Source organism: Epinephelus lanceolatus, chromosome 6, assembly GCF_041903045.1.
Source record: "Epinephelus lanceolatus isolate andai-2023 chromosome 6, ASM4190304v1, whole genome shotgun sequence".
Taxonomy (NCBI): Eukaryota; Metazoa; Chordata; class Actinopteri; order Perciformes; family Serranidae; genus Epinephelus; species Epinephelus lanceolatus.
Window position 1 is genome coordinate 11,142,792 of NC_135739.1, and position 16,574 is coordinate 11,159,365.

The 16,574-nt window shown below is 40.6% G+C and overlaps 1 protein-coding gene across 1 annotated transcript; it reads right to left on the reverse strand.

Moving 5' to 3' along the window:
• Window positions 1–2,812: 2,812 nt before the first annotated feature.
• LOC117254448 (claudin-18-like) lies at window positions 2,813–8,968 on the reverse strand. Its single transcript, XM_033622764.2, has 5 exons — window positions 8,693–8,968; window positions 5,730–5,894; window positions 5,508–5,646; window positions 5,317–5,430; window positions 2,813–3,430 (listed from the first exon to the last, which is right to left on the reverse strand). Exons 1-5 carry the CDS (start codon window positions 8,910–8,912, stop codon window positions 3,292–3,294), a joined length of 777 nt encoding a protein of 258 aa, XP_033478655.1. The 5' UTR covers window positions 8,913–8,968; the 3' UTR covers window positions 2,813–3,291.
• Between the last annotated feature and the right edge of the window lie 7,606 nt (window positions 8,969–16,574).

Sequence of the window (16,574 nt, forward strand, 5' to 3'; positions counted from 1 at the left end):
ATGGTGCTGCAGGGCTGCAGATAACAGGTTAACTACCATGGATAAACTGATGACCACTGCATTTTCTATTGATAACACTAATAGGATAAACAACAACACAATAATCAATATTTGTTTCAGATGTTTAGATGCACTCTTATGACAGGATATGCTCAAATTAAAATAGGCACAAAAACCCCATGGTTACGGTTAGGAAAAGATCATGTTTTGCTTAAAATACCCGGTTTGGAGGCGTAACTGCTTGTCATGGCGCTATCCCGACAGGAAATGCAGCAATGATTTGTGCTAGTAACGTTAGCATGTTGTATTTGTGGGGAAAATTTGTGTACTCGTGTTTGATTTTGTCAACTTGTTTTAATGTGTTGTTAAGGTGTGTTCTGAATCAATCAAACTTTACAGCACTTCATAGAAACCCCATCGCCAAAGTGTGACTGCAGAGCGACAGACACACCGCACGAGTATAAAGACTCACAATGACATAGGTCACGTGCAAAGGCTCTGTGTAGAGCTGACGCACAAATATAAATCACCTTTAAATTCTTAGGAACAGCCATGTACTTTACTACAGTAAATTGTACCATAAAACTAAAGAAATGTCTTAGCTAGTAAAGATTTGGCTTACCCAGCTCATATTGTCATTTAAGCTAACGGTGGGCTATTAGCATGTTTTGTAATTTAAGCTACACTGGGTAAATGTTTGTGAAATGTAATCTTACAAAGGGTTGCATCATTATTTAACAGCATTTTGATCAAGTCCAGTAAGGTGTATATCGACCATATTATTGCCTCTTTTCCTAAACAGTTTAAACGGGTGCTACATTAACAAGCTAATGTTACTTTTGTTGTTGGTTCTGTTAGCTAGCCTATACACAACAGTTACATCTGACAGTTACTGGGATGAAATAGTAAGAACTACTCTCTACTTTTCGGCAGGAGAAAATTTTGGCATTGTACGTTTCTGCAAACCATGGATATGTTACATTTGTATATTTCATACAAATCAGATTAAAGTTTCTAAAGGGACGTAGTATATGAGATGACTTTGACTTTGACTTTGCTTGTGTTTCTTGACACTGTTTTACATTGTATAAATTAGCCTAGCTGCTAGCGGACATTTCCTCTACTCATATGAAGCCAGGGACAATAGCAACATTTAACAAAGGTAACGTTACAATATTCGGCTCCATTATAACTCAGGTTCACTGACAAATGTTATAAGCCATGTTTCCATCAGCCTGTTTCGATGCGCATCTAGAAGTATCACATTGGAAAATTATGATGGAAACGCCAAAATTTGAATTAAAATCCCCTGATTCGCACAAACTAAAATATGCTCGCTTTAGCCGGGTTTTGGTTGATTCGAAAAAATGTTGATTCACCAAAACGGAGGATGGAAACAGTTATGTTCGAATTAAGTCTGACGTAGCGCACCTCTCTCCATGGTGATATCCACACTCCGGGTTGGGAAGGTGGTAATGCATTTACAAGCTGGTTGCCAACCGCCAGAAAACGTAGAAGAAGAAGAATGCGAGACTTGTTTTGTTTCTGGGTCTGCGGAAAACTTGCGCAAGTTCGTAGTTTTCACCAAAGTCCGTACATTTAATGGAAACACACAGGATTCGTATTTCTTTTAATGCGCATTTCCCAATGATTCGAATCACTTTTGGATGGAAACACAGCTATAGACTCTACGTTGCCACAGTGCCTCTGTAGGTATGGCATCGATTCAAAGCAAAAGTGTAAATCCTGATTTACGATGACCATCAACAGCTGTGCAACAGTGTTGCCAAGCAGAGCTAAATTCTGCAGGCCAAACGGCTAACTTTTGGTTTAGCGCTCTGCTAATTTGAGTGGGGATGAAATGATTTAATCTTGCAGCTCTTCTAGACTTTCGAAATGTTATCAGACCAAATGGTTAAAACTGATAGTGAAATAAGTCATTTCCAGGTTTTGATGCTCAAAAAAATGTATCCATTGATTTACAGGTGTCTCTTTCCCAATTTAAGTCAATGGCAAAAAGTCTATTTGGGCCACATGGCATCATGTGCTGGTGTAATTCTGCTTTTGGCAACTACAAAAATTGCCTTCAAAGCTCAGCGCTGTTCCTGGGGGCTTGGGTGGAAAGGATGGTGGATGGCATGACATATCGGTAAGATGCCTGCCAAGCTGCAGACCACTGTTCAAGACCACCTAACAACAAAACCGGTTGTAGTTTGTAGAGACCCTGCTGTTTATTTTCACTGGGCATAATGCCACAAGAAGTGGAGACATTGCCGCCTTTCCAGGCTGGATAGTGCCTGTAAATCTGGTTATTTTAGGCCAAAACATGATCTTTTCCATAACAGGTGTTTTTTGTGCCTAAACTAACCACACAGTAACCATATGTATTTACCACTTAATAATGTAAATGTAACATATCCGTGGTTTGCAGAAATGTACATTGCCAACATTTTTTTATGGTGATTTGGGTTGAGTCTCTAGATGGTAAACAGTTTGTATGGTGTGACCCTTTTGATTTAGTGATGCGTAAATCTCCACTAACAGTACACTAGTAGGCTAAGCTTGAACTGACATTACAAACACCGGGTGCACTGGACGGGCTCCAGTTTTCTAATTAATCTGCCATTATCTTTATTTTGTGTTGCATGTTGTGGTGGTGAATTTTGAATTAGACAAAATAAGAATCACATTTTTTTTATTTGACACAAAAATAACAATAAAAATCACACAACAGCATTTGATAATTAGTATTATATAATGTTATTAAAAAAAACAAACATTAAAAAACACCATAGAAGTTTAAAGGGTTGCAGTGGTATACTGGTTTCAAGGTTAATTGTGGTATGTAAATTCTCAAATATCATACCATGTATAATTACTTAATGACAGTATTGGGAAAAATGCAGAGAATATAACCTTAATTTAAGTTATGTTCAGAAGGGAGAGTTTTTAAACATACTTTCATTTTAAAAAATGGTTTGAAGTTTCAGTTACAATAATAAAACATTTGTTTAACTAAAAAGTACCTTTGTGTTTTCATTCCTTTAAGGATCTCTGTAACTGATAATAATAATTCTGTAATACTGTTATACCTTAATATTTCCTGAGACAGTACCGTGAAAGTCTCATACCATTGCAACCCTATATGTTTAGCAGTTTAGGCAAATTAGAGAGAAATAAAAAAAATAAACAACCACTCTTCCCATTAATACGATAAAACAAGAGAAAAATGCTGAATCATCACAGAGTGGCAAAATATAAAAGAGAGGTATCTACAAGAGTGAAATGATTCTACACATAGTCGAATCTCTGGTTGGACTGAGGTCCGTCCATACTCTGGGCCTTGTAGGAGTCGTTGTAGGCTGGACGGGGTCTGTCAGACTTGTAGATAGTGTGGTGAGAGGGGGCTTTGTAGGCCATCCCGTCGTACCTGGAGATTATCAGAAAATAAACAACTTTAAATAAAAGGCAGACACATAAAGAGTCTAGTCTGAAGTCTCTTTAGCTGCTGAAGTGAAATAAAATATCCAAAGTCACACCTACTCCTCATCAGTCTGGTTATTTCACCTCATGAATATTAAAATTGTCATAAACAACATGATTGAAAATATACTGCAAGTAAAAAAGTGTGACCAGGAGAATATTAGGGTTCCTGTGTATTGTTCTGTAAGCAGCCTCGCAAGCATTTGCAACTCTGCATTATGTATATGCAGAGAAAAAACACACACACACATCAAATGACTTGCATTTACATTTTGCTGAGTTTGTGTCCTTAACTTTCATAAGAAAGATTTTTACTGCTCCACAGCATAATAGAATTTATCCAGGGGTGCTTTACAGGGGCGGGAGTTTGATTTCAGAGGTAGAGGGGGCACAGTATAGGCACAAGTCCTCAAATAGACTTTAGTTTTTCAGATACCCCCACATAAAGTTGAACAAAACCAAGTCGTCACATATCACCACTTTGTCAGTCGCCTTTTATGTTTATATATTTCTGGCTCAGTATCCTTCTACGTCTGCTGTTAATGGTCTGGGATGCCAGAACCAATGCTGGGACAAAAACAAAGCACATGGTAATGTTTAGAAAAAAACATCATGGTTTGGCTCAATATTCATACAGGAAGTGAACACCAGCCTCCCTGGTGAAAGTCCGAGGTTTGTTGGACCATCAACCACCCCTTCCACCTACAGGGACTCTCTAGCTTCTTAAATTACGTTGTTGCCATCCACCGATACATCATACCGCCACGACAGGTGCTGTCCTGCCAACTGGCGGTGTATTATAATATCGCAAAAGGCTCCATCCAGCCGTGTTACACACTGATGCCACTCAATGACAAATCATATCGCCACAAATAGTGTCTTTTGGCGTTGGTGTCTGATGATGAAATCACTGACAAAGTGACGGTATTTGATGACTTCGGAATGAGAACCACCACCCTGTCCACCTCCCGATGACAAAGTCAGCTTATATTACATCACTTTAGAAACGGATATGTATCAAATGTATAAATGAAATGTATTCATGGTTTGCAGAAGCATATAATGCCAACGAGCTAGAGTTGTCTTGCTTTGGTCTGATTTAGGGACTCATTTTGTTACAAAGTGCTCTTGATTGGTCAGAATTTCCATGTGTGAAAAATCCAGGAAGTAAACAAAACGTTGAAGAAGAGTACACTTGCAAGATAAATGGAGGGACAACTACACAGGTGTATTTTAGCGCTGCTCATCGTGGACTATATTGCTGTCATTGTTCATTTTTAGTCAAACCATACAGTTTGAAAACGAGGCGCGGCTCCAACTAGAAAACAATGTTTTGATGCATTGGATGTGCTGAATGTGCATATTAAGGCAGTACAGGAGGAGGTGCACATTAATAATCCTCCAGGACTGTAACATGCTCATGTTTAACCCAAACAATGTGTCATGTGACTACAGTTGGTTCAGATCCAGGTTGGAACACGTTCTCACCACAAACGAACCGCACCAGAGTTCATCTGTAACCGGACCGAGACCACCTCTTCAAGAAGGTCTCGGTCCGGTTGTTTTGGTGTGATTGCTGTGTTCACACCTGCCCAAACAAACTGCACTTAGGGGGCAAAATAACTTGAGTTCAACTGAACCAAACCAAACCCTGATATCTGCCCTACACCTAAAAGCAAAATGAATATCAATTTTTTTTATTATATAACTAAAGCTGACAGGCTTTTAAATACAATGTTGTCAAAGACAGATATTTCACAGACCCCACCATTTCTGTAAAAGGTCATTAAAGGTCACAGATTAGTTATTTCCTCCTTCACTGATGAAACATACCGTTGCCTATTATCTGGAGTCATCCCACGGCAGGCCAGACACATCAGGATGCCTCCAATGACCAGGATAGCTGCGCCGATCCAGCCCACGAAAAGAGCGGGGCCAAAAGTGTACCTGAAAGAAGACAGTGGTTACAGTAAAACATCACAAAGTGTTGTATCAGATAAAACATCATCTTAAGAAGACTTTACCTTGGAGCGAGATTTCCTGAAAGTCCGCCAACACCCCCTCCTCCAAACATACTGAACCCACCCTCGGCATATGTTGTGAACCGAAAACTCTGCACAATCAAGTTAGCGAAGGCCGACACCCCAGCGATGCCGCAGACACCTACAAATTGAGAGCAGATAATGAGATCAGTGCAGAGCGGTTTAGCTTTAATAACTGACAGAACACTGAAAACACTACTGCACCTGCAAGAAGAAACATAATCCCAGATGTCAGAGACATTGTTGCTTTCATGTTGTCCTCCATGTTCCCCATTTTCAAGCACTTCAGGGAAAAAATGGCGATCAGGCAGCCGATGGCTCCGAGAACAATACCGACAATCATCAGGGCGCGAACGGCCTGAAGCAGAGCTGAAAGTCACAGTTACACCAGTCAGAACATTTCTCATCATATTTCCTCATAAAACTGATCTTGTCAGCAGCTTGTCAATGTAGAGTGGTTGGAAATAAGGTGAAGGACTTGTGTGCTTCGGTATTTTTTTTTTAACTTTCTTCTTCAACTCCACAACATTTCAGAGGAAAACATTTTTACTCAATAATTATCGCAATAAATTATGATACATTTTTACATATGAAACAAGTAAATAAAGTTATTAAAATTTAAAATTAGCTCAATTTCCACCAGCTGCAACATAAACTGCAGTAACACTTTATTAAGGTATCTACAGATAGTTCATAGACCCCTACAGGGCTGACATCACAATGACATCATTTTATTAGCTAAAGGCAAACCTGCCTCTCCACCACAGGGCTGTAGTCTGCATAGGAGTCTTAACATGTGGTCTTGTTGTGTTATTGGGAGCCAGAATAGAAGGAGTCATGGCTCAAAACCAGCCGCCACTGCCCGTCAACAAAAACAAAGACAGCTATGGTTAAATGTGATAAGACCAAAGGACTGGATGGAGGCGATCATCAAAAATGCTCACATGTGCAGTGCACACTTCATATCAGGTTAGGGAAAAAGAATTTCCTGTTTTAGGGATGAATAACGTTATGTGTATTAAGGGTTATCATGTCCACCTCATCAGAAACTGGGGAGGGATTAAGAGGAATGTTGGATTTCTCTGTAACGCTAACTTTTTAGCACATTAGCTAACGTTAGCGCTGATCGCAAAACAAACCAAAGAAAACCGTTCAAGTGTCGTCCTCCTTTGTAAGATTGGCATAGTAATCAACCACAAAGCTTCCTGTGACATCATGGAAGCATCCATCATCCATCCACTGAGTGAGAGCAAACAGGTCGGCCAGTCTGGTCCTGTTGGTCAGTGTTTACTTATTCATGTAACACTTGCGGTCCCGGAGGGTGAGTGACCTGACATGGTGCGTTGGTAAATTCAGTCTGACGCTCACTGCACCACTGCAACATATTTCACTTGCCTCCATGCTGCTTTCTACTGTTTACTAACCTGTTTTCTGGCTCTTTCTCTTAAAAAGTGTTTTATTGAAAAGACTGACCCCCAGCTTTGGAAAAGACACCACATATGTAGGATAGATGTACATAGAGCCTCCAATATTGACATCATGTCACCATGAAACATTACTATTGCAGTTTCTCCCTAGCTGGGCCCATTTTTAATTAGATTGACTGGACTACTATGGTAGGCCTGTTGTTATTTAAATATTCAACTGTCCAGCTATTCAAGAGACAAAAGATATGTTTTTAAAAAATCAAATTATCGAACTATCTTAAGTTCAAATTTGACCTGTCTGGCACAATTTCATACACAGTTCAGGATGCTTTAAAGAATAATATAACAATAAAGCAGATCTATACAAATATACAGATATATCTACAGAAATGCTCACACACACGCATAGACATGCAAGAACGTGAATTACTTAAGGTGATGCTAAAAGGCTGTAGGTCTAAATGATTAAAATCTTCGATCTTTGCACGTGTATCAGGAATTAATCAAAAGAGGCTCAGAGAGCTCAGTGTTCATGGCATCTGTTTGCAATTAAAGTGAAAAGCAAGAAAACAAAACTGCAGTTATGTTTCCAGCGACATAAAACTCATAACTCGAGGCAGCGTTTAGTAAAACATATTGACCCAAATGTCGTCTTTCAATGGCCTCAGATATTGTACCTGTATTCTTTCCCACTTAAGCCTTTAAGACCTTATGTACAATATGCTCTACACTACATTCAGCTGTTAAGTACAGAGTGTGGAAATGTACTTTACATTGTGTGACACTCTGCTAAAGCTTGTGCTTGCTCAGCTAAGCTTTGGATGTCTCATCAAATTTCTATTTGATTCCAGAGAGACACCATCTTTTCTGCAGTCCGCTGCATTTTTCATGCAGCAGGGAAATGGAGAAAATCTGCCCTAAAACCTCCCGAATATTCTAAAGTACCTTCCAAGGTCCTTTGGAAAAATGTTCTGCTTAATCCAACATGTGGAGAAATGTTTGATAAATGTCCTTTTTTTCTCTCAGAGTGTAATTCTCTTACCTGGCAGTCCCAGGATGGTGAAAAACGGCCTGCACTGTGTCGTACCGTATGCTGTCCCTACACACGTGTTCCACAACCCAGAGTAGGTGTAAATGTTTGTTACCACATTCACAGATCGGTCTTGCAAGCTCCACATGTCCATCGCGGTCGCGGCTGATATTAAGAACTGCCCCAACCCGGACAACATGAAGCCGATTAACTGGATCATCAAGGCAGCCATTTTAGATGCAAAACAAAGTTACCGCCAACGCCGTGGTGGAGTCATGAAATGGCAGAGTCGGAGCTGCTGCTTATCTTTATGTGTGTTTCAACAGGGAACAGGTCTTATCAGGTGTTTACCTAATTTTCTTTGTGTCGGTTTCGGGAAGCGGTGGCGACGAGAATTTCCACCACTGAGTAACGAAGGGTGTGGTTTGACCTTCTGTCATTATTTTCCCATCATTCTGAGGAAGAACTGAACTGAATTGGTTCTGATATATTAATCCTCCCAGTGAGTTAATTCCTTTTACCAGTGATAATGAACTTTTCACCCCAATAATTAACCAATATTCCAGTATAACACCAATAAGTAATGGTATTTGCCTTATATTCTGTAGACGTGGCTGCATTCAACCAACAAATTATCTTAATTTGTTTTTTTGTTTTTTTTTTGGTATTTTCATCCATGTTACTTCTGCTAATGACAAATTAGAGCTCACCTGGCAGCCCCAGGATGGTGAAATACGGTCGGCACTCTGCGAAGCCAGAGCTCTGCTGCACACACGATCTCCACAGGCCCGAGGAATAGAACACAGAAGTCACAATGTCGTCGAGTCGGTCTTGCGTTGCCCACTGGTCCATCCCCGTTGCTGCAATTATTCCCGCCAGACCTATCAAACTCAGAATGAAGCCCAGCACCTGACAGAGGGTGGCTGCCATTGTGCCGTCTGTTCTCTGCTGCTGGTAAAGAATACTTTCTGGGCTGAAAAGCTCAAACGGCCTCTCCTCAGCGCTGCGGCTGTGTGTTTGAATATGATATCTGTAGATGTGAAGTCAAGAAGGACTCCACCAGTGACCCTGCTTGTTTGCACACAGCCCAGTGGTGTACAGGAGAGGTTGGGTGGAGCGTATTATTAAAATATGATTAATGTTGATGACTAACTCTGGTCAGTGAAGCGGGAACATGACCCACTCTAAGCGCTAATTACTTTGAGTTACTTTATTGTTCTAATGGTGTTTTTCAAAATGAACCTTGAATTCAGTGTCAAGCTACTTCTTTAAATTGAAATTGGTATTGGTAGAAGTTGTTGTGAATTCAAACCACGAAGCGTAAAGACCCTGAAACCTATTTTCTCAATCAGCTTCTTACTGTGAGCGATGGGGTTCTACATGGTCCTGCAAGTTTCTTCCAAAGTTTGTTGATTTCACATGAAAGATACTTTTATTTTCTGGGTTGTTGTCACTTTTTTGAACCAGCTGGAAAAAATTAGGTCACGTCTGTCTGTGCACCAAACAGGATTTGGCATTATTTTAATCAAAACGTGATGAGTTGTGCGTTGTGTGGTTGGGTGTTTATGTTGTCTTACTGTTGTCAATCAAACCAGAACAAACCACACCCACACAGTCTTGATGAAGCAGTTTAAATCCACGATCATACAGGAAGTGTTTTAGCAGCTGGAGGTGACTTTTTGTAATTGTTTTTAAAAAGAATGAAGCTTTTTGCTTACGGTTTTTACGTTGAGACGCACTTGCATTTCTGAGCTCTAGGTGCCTGGCATTTTTGCTGGAGCACTCTGAACTCCTCCAGTTGAAAAAACTTCAACTCAGAGCGGAAAAACACCCCACGTCATCTTCTTTTGTCCAATCAGTTGATTTGAGAGGCGGGCCTTCTGTGGTGGTCACAACAACAAGTTTACAGTTGGTATACAATGGAGGAGAAACTGATGGTAGCAATTGGTGGACACCCAGAGGTACACGGCCCAACGATAGACAGCAGGTTGTTAAACTGCCCCCGAGTCATCCTAAAATATGCCTGGAACGACCATCATGGAGGCGAAGCTCGTGGACCAACTGGTGGTACTCCCCATGACCCACCCTCTCAGTTTATCTGTGCCCAACAAAGTATTTACTGACAGCCTCTCACTCACCCTCAGCCAGAGCTACAACAAGTACCCTCTGCCTCAACTGACACTCAGGTAATGGATCAACATCTGGTCGTGGACTTTCCACATCCACGTACAACGTGCAAGGTATCCGGGGTGCGTTGATTGTTGATGTTCTGGGACGCTGTGTCAACTTTAGCCTGTTAAATGCATTGTTTCTTTTCAAAACACACTTCTGTTTTCACAAGAAATGTACAGTTTGCATACAGTCTCTTTCAAAATAAAAGCACTACATTGGTACAACACTGCAAATTGACATTTTTCCTGTCAACAACACACGTGGTTGAGTTTAGGAAAAAAGAACAGGGTTTGTTACGGGAAGCGAACATTGGCCTCCCGGGAGAAAGTTGGTGGCTGTTGGACCCATCCATCACCACTCTCGTCCACCCTTCTCGGACTTCTGCCGCCTTAACTTTCGTTGTTGTCCCGCCACATTAAACTATTACGATGACCAGCTGCATATCATACTGATGTGAAAGGAAGGCTTTTTTCATTGGTGTCTGACTCCTGAAGTCACTGACCAAGTGCCAATTTTTGATGACTTTGGAGTGAGACCGGGTTGTTAATTTTTCTACAAATTAAATAAATAAGACATAATGTGTATGTGAGCTTTTGAGGTGGCGTTAGGTGTATTTTTTTGGCACCTTCCCACAGAACCAGGCTCGCTGTTTCCCTCTGTTTTTTTGTGCTAAGCTAAGCTAACCAGCTGCTAGCTGTAGTCCTGTAGTTAACTTCTCATCTCACTCTCCACCAGAAGGTAAATGAGCGTATTTTCCAAAATATTGAACAATGTATTTAGGCCAAATAAATGATATCCAAGTGTTTTTTTCTTAACTTTATTTTTGACTGTCGCTTATTTAGTCTTCTCATCTCACTCTCCACCAGAAGGTAAAGGAGCGTATTTCCCAAAATATTGAACAATGTATTTAGGCCAAATAAATGATATCCAAGTGTTTTTTTCTTAACTTTATTTTTGACTGTTGCTTATTTAGTCATAAATATTAAATAAATACTTTTTAATCAGGCTTTTGAAGAGCTCCTATTTCGTGAATAATATCCTGACTTTAGCTGCCGTCCATGTGGGTTTATCTTTGGACATTCAACACTCAGTTTCATGTTTTAATGGCTGGCAAAACCATATAAGTTACACTGTATCCTGTTTACAGCTTCATAGTTGAGTCATATCCCAGTGATGGGAAACCTGGGATGGGCTGGTAATTAGCGATACCAGCCACCATACTCAGACATGTTTCTCTACAGTAACACTGATGGTTATGATCCAGAAAAAGAAGATGTATAGAAACACCTCGAAATCAAGGCAGCCAGACGAGCTCAACAATACACAAACATATTAACTCAGTTGGTTTGTTCATTAAGTTTCTTACTACAGTAATGTTTAATTTATTTCAGTGTTATTACGAGCAGCCTAAACTAAACTGAGGAACATCTGCGGCTGTGTTAGGCGATACTAGATGACACTGTTGTTTGGGTGGGTGCTCTGTATCGTTGTGGCACCAGCAGCCATTCGGGCAAAAGTAAATACTGATATGATTGTAGTGAACTGAAACCAATTTGCCTGTGGCTGATATGTCGAGGGGAATGTGTGAGACACCAGGACGGAACTGAAACTGAGTTGGGGCCTCGTTCAGAGCGAAACACAGCCTGTATTATCATCATATTTACATATAAAATGAACATACAAAACTGAACCTTTGCTTAACTCGAGTTAATGTCAGGCGTTTCAGGAAGAGGTGTATGAGAGTCGTCTTATAGGTTCAGATGTTTTTCTAACTTTATTTAGTAGATCTGAAACGATGTGGATTTTTTTCAACTGATACCTCTAAGCGATAATTTCACATTTTTGTATTTTAAAAAGAAGTGTATAACCTGTAGTTTATGTTCACCTGAAGGCAAAAAACGCTGAGATGTAGTGAAAAAATTATGATGATTTAATATTCTGTAGCCCTGATTGAACCAAATCTGGCTTTATATTATTGGCACTATTTATCTGCTATAATTTTACTTATCAGAATAATGCACAATAACAAAAATGTCCCATTATCGGCTCGACATATATCGTGCATCCCTGTTATCTAGTGCTCTTGCTTTTACAAACATGGACAGTAACAATTATTAGACTTTTAATTATGATAAACCTTTTCATACAACCCTTATGAAGTTAGTACTGCTGGTGGTGAAACAAGCACAAATTACTCACCTTTGAACTTCAAAATAAAAGACGGCCATTATCAAATTATTATTTAGTCATTTCAGAATAACATAACATAGGAAAAATATATACTTTAAAGGGTAACCCTGGATAATTTCTGTTTATTCCACAAACTATCACCAGAGTCTCAGCATTTACTTTCAGTGCAAGCACTAAATAAAAACTCCACCTGAGCCAAAGACAAGTGGAGAATGAGGTTAGATAAATATTTTCAAAGGCAGACTGGCCTCTCAGCTCTTTACACAGTAAATCACTGATGAAAGTATTTCAAGTGACCCACCCAGTGAAGCACACATTCACACAGGCGACCTGATTTGATCACAGGCAACAGAAATAAAAGTAGCACACTGCGCTAATGATTTTTTTCCGTCTGCTGTGCGAAGCCATTTGTCTCCCAGCAGGCTGAACCTTGAGCAAACAACTTTTCCAGCATCTGCAGGAGCCGCTGTTTACTTATCATGAGCTGCCCTGACAAATATACATGAAAAGAGAAGCTACTGCACACACATGTGTTTGCCAAGTGGCTAAGATCATAAGATTTATTCACTGTCGAGTCGTGGCTGCCGTGAATAATAAAATGCTTCCTAAAGTATTTTAAGAAGCAGTAATTCAATGCAGCTGAACAAGTAGCAAACTGCCAGTGGGTCAGTCACCTCCTGCTCTGCACCCAAATATTGTTCGCACACACAGGACTTTATTTTGGACATCCAAATGTTGTCAGATATACTAAAATATGTCAGGCTGAATTTGAAGGCAAAGTAAGTAATGTAGAACATCCTGTAGCCATTAAAAAACATGGAGTTTGACACGTGACTCAGTGTAACGGTCACACAGTGTGTAGAGCTGGAACAAGCTGAAACAGATGATGATTTACGATTCAGTCAGACAATAAGGAAAAAGATGTTTTGTCAACTTAGGGGCAGCACAACAGGCTGTTAACACAATGATGACATATAATCTCATTACCGAAGTCAACTTGACGACACAAGATCACCACAATCTATGTTTGAGGGGAAAGGGGTGTGTATTCTGTGGTCTGATAACTGTTCTGTTTTTCATCTCTTGTGGTTAATTTGAAACCTTGAGTTACAACTGGATTGAGAAAAATTGAGACCGACACAGAGTTCAGTTATGTTATGTTATGTTATGTTTCTGGTGATTGAAAGGTAAGATAGGAAACACCACTCGCCCTATGCCCTATGTTGCAAATACAACAATATGCGTGAGTGAATTACATATAAAGTCAATGTAAAGACGCGATTAGACGCGAATTCCCACCAGGCGGCACAATGGACACGATGCAAATACAAATGCGTTGAATCTTGACATTCTAACAACACTGCAGTCAGCGTGTGGTTATGTTTAGGAACAATATCCACTCGGTTATCCATCCATCCATTTTCTAACCGCTTATCCTCTTGCGGGTCGCAGGGGGGTGGGAGGAAGCTGGAGTACCTGGAGAAACCCACGCTCACACGGTGAGAACATGCAAACTCCACACAGAAGGGCTCCCACACCCGGGATCGAACCGGGAACCCTCTTGCTGTGAGGCGACAGTGCTAACCACCACACCACCGTGCCGCCCCCCACTCGTTCATAGTTAGGAAAAAAATCATGTTTTGGCTTAAAATACATGTTTGGTTGCACAAAAGCTGCTGGAAAAGCAGCAATGGGTCACTAAAAAACACCCACATTCAGTGGCACCAAAGCTGTTGTAAAAGTAGTGACAAGTTGCTATGAAACACCCACATTTGGCGGCGCAAAAGCCACTGGAAAAGTGATGATTGGTGGCCCAAAAAAACAGCCACATTTGGCAGCCAAGGAGTCATTGTAAAAGCAGAGACGGGTTGCTAAAAAACATCCAATTCTGCAGCACAAAAGCTGCTGGAAAAGCGGCCACCTGGTGCTAATAACAACCAGTGTCGTTGTTTGTTGGTCTAAAATTGTGTCAAACAGTATCACTGCACAGTGTGTACCTACTGCTAGCTCACCGAGCACCACTAAGCTAGCCAACATTCAGCTCAGCCGAGAAGGACGCCGTTAATGTCTACATCTCACACTGTAACGAGCACGAGCCTCTCGTCCATGAGTAGATGCACGCTTCCTTCTGCCCAGTGATACGGTTGGTGGGTGTAGTTTGGTAGAAAGAAAATAGTTCCTATATGAAACTGCACACAACAAGGTTTGTGGATTATCGTTACTAACCAGGTCATGATTTCTGGAAAGAGACATTGCTGTTGAGTTTTTCAAATGTATTTTTTGGTGCTTTGAGCAGCACAAGCTGAGTGCTATTGAGTTCCATTATATTGGAGAGAAGGCAGACATCTCTACAGCTGATATCTCCAACACTCGACAACCCACACCAAAACAATCTCGACTGACAAAGAGCGTTAGATGTAAAAGGGAAAATACGCATTTGTGATTCGGGGTGAACTGTCCCTTTAAGGCAAGAAACAAAAGGGGAAACAGTATATAAAGGGGTTAAAATGAGACAGTGAGTCCTGCCTGATGCAGCCCCACAAACAGCATGTCATATAGCAAAGTGTGTAGCATAATCTGCTGTCATTTTCTCCGACTTTGTTCGGAAAAAGTTTGGGTGACAGACCTTGAAAGAAAATTTCCACACCAACTTCTATTTTGAACTTCAGTCAAGAGCTCCATTACCACTCAGGCTACAATAAGAAAACACTAGAAAGAGATGTGCTGAAATGATGAAAGGCTGTCTCGGAAAATGGTAGAAAAATGGCCCATTTACTTTCTTCCACCTTTTGGGTGTCTAAATGGATTTTTATTCAGTAATCAGTGCACTGCTGCCTGGCGGACACTAGAGGGCAGAGTGAGCGCAGAGAACACAGGCGGCCGTCGCAGCAGGGAGCAAACTTGCTGGGAGTGTGATAAGAAGTCCTTTCACACAGCATGGCCTGGAGTGAATGCGCTATTTCTCTGAGGGCATCAGGAACTTCTACAAAATATGAGCAGGTCGGGAGGAGGACAATCAGGATTTCAGTACATATTTCCTTCTGTGCACGAGGGTGCATGTGACAGAAATCAGGAGGAATTAACACTGTTATAGCACTGGGTTAAAAAACAGGTTTAACGTGAGCCAGACCGAGTGTGCTAAATGAGTCACATGAGTTCCAACTTCAAACCTCCAAACAATGAACACTACCTGGGCAGCCTGGGAGACGAACACACACCCACACACACACACACACACATCCACACAAATCTGTTACATTTGAAGAATGAGAGAAAACTTCAAAAATCCCTGAGCAATTAACCAATCACAGTCCAGCAGGACAGTGTGACAGAGTGCACACATCATTGGTCGACAGGCTCGCATCCGTTATGCTTTCAGTGGGGCGAGATCTAAATTAGAGAGCCAATTAACTCTGCTAATAGCCCTCTCCTATTTAATCTGGAAGACAATGGGGATTGAAGAAGAAGCTTTTACAATATCCTCTTTCTGCCACGATTCTGAGGGTCTGCGTTTGCCTCCTTGTTTTCACTTCAATTAGCCCAGTGCTTTCTATGATTAAGTACCTATAATTATTTTTCAATTAAGGCTTTGATCTGGTGTGTACTGTATACAGCTCCTTAGCGTGCCGGGAAGAATGAGGATGAAACAGTAAATTTGTTCCCTTCTGTGTCGTGTTGATGAGGGTGCAAGTGAGATTAAGCTTGCAGAGCTGCTGGGAGAGCTGCTGCAGCCACACGACTTGATCAAATGTTGACGAGATTTTTTTTTTCTTGCTCTTTGCATCAAACTTTTTTTATTTTCTGAGGTCCATCCGCAGAGCTGCTTGTGTTGATGTCGATGAGAGGATGTAACTCTTGTGACCTGACTTGCCATATGATTTCATTTTGATTATTCCTATAACTCTCCTGATTTTAGGCATTTCTTTGAGATAATCAAAGGCCATAATTTGCTACAATTTCTTGGATCCTTTTTTGGTTCATTTGCATTTTTTCTTGTTCATTCAAGTTTATTTATAAATGTATTAATTACCAGTTTCATAGACAGTTTTCACCCTTTAAACACTGCAATGTAAATGGTCCGCCAGGGCCTGCATTGGTATTTTTCCTTACTGTGATGTCATTTCTTGGAGTATTTTCAAATGCTTCATATCCCTAAAAATCTGCACAACCTAAGCTAAAAGGTCATGTAGGTCAGTAAACTATAATAATTGAAAAAAGTATTGAAACTGT

What these genes read in the sequence shown, in the direction of transcription:
- LOC117254448 (XM_033622764.2), bottom strand. Translation starts at nt 8,912, where the DNA reads ATGGCAGCCACCCTCTGTCAGGTGCTGGGCTTCATTCTGAGTTTGATA. An exon ending in CACCATCCTGGGGCTGCCAG is followed by an intron (nt 5,895 to 8,692) that starts GTGAGCTCTAAT and finishes TGTGACTTTCAG; the next exon opens with CTCTGCTTCAGGCCGTTCGC. An exon ending in TCAGGAAATCTCGCTCCAAG is followed by an intron (nt 5,431 to 5,507) that starts GTAAAGTCTTCT and finishes GTCTTCTTTCAG; the next exon opens with GTACACTTTTGGCCCCGCTC.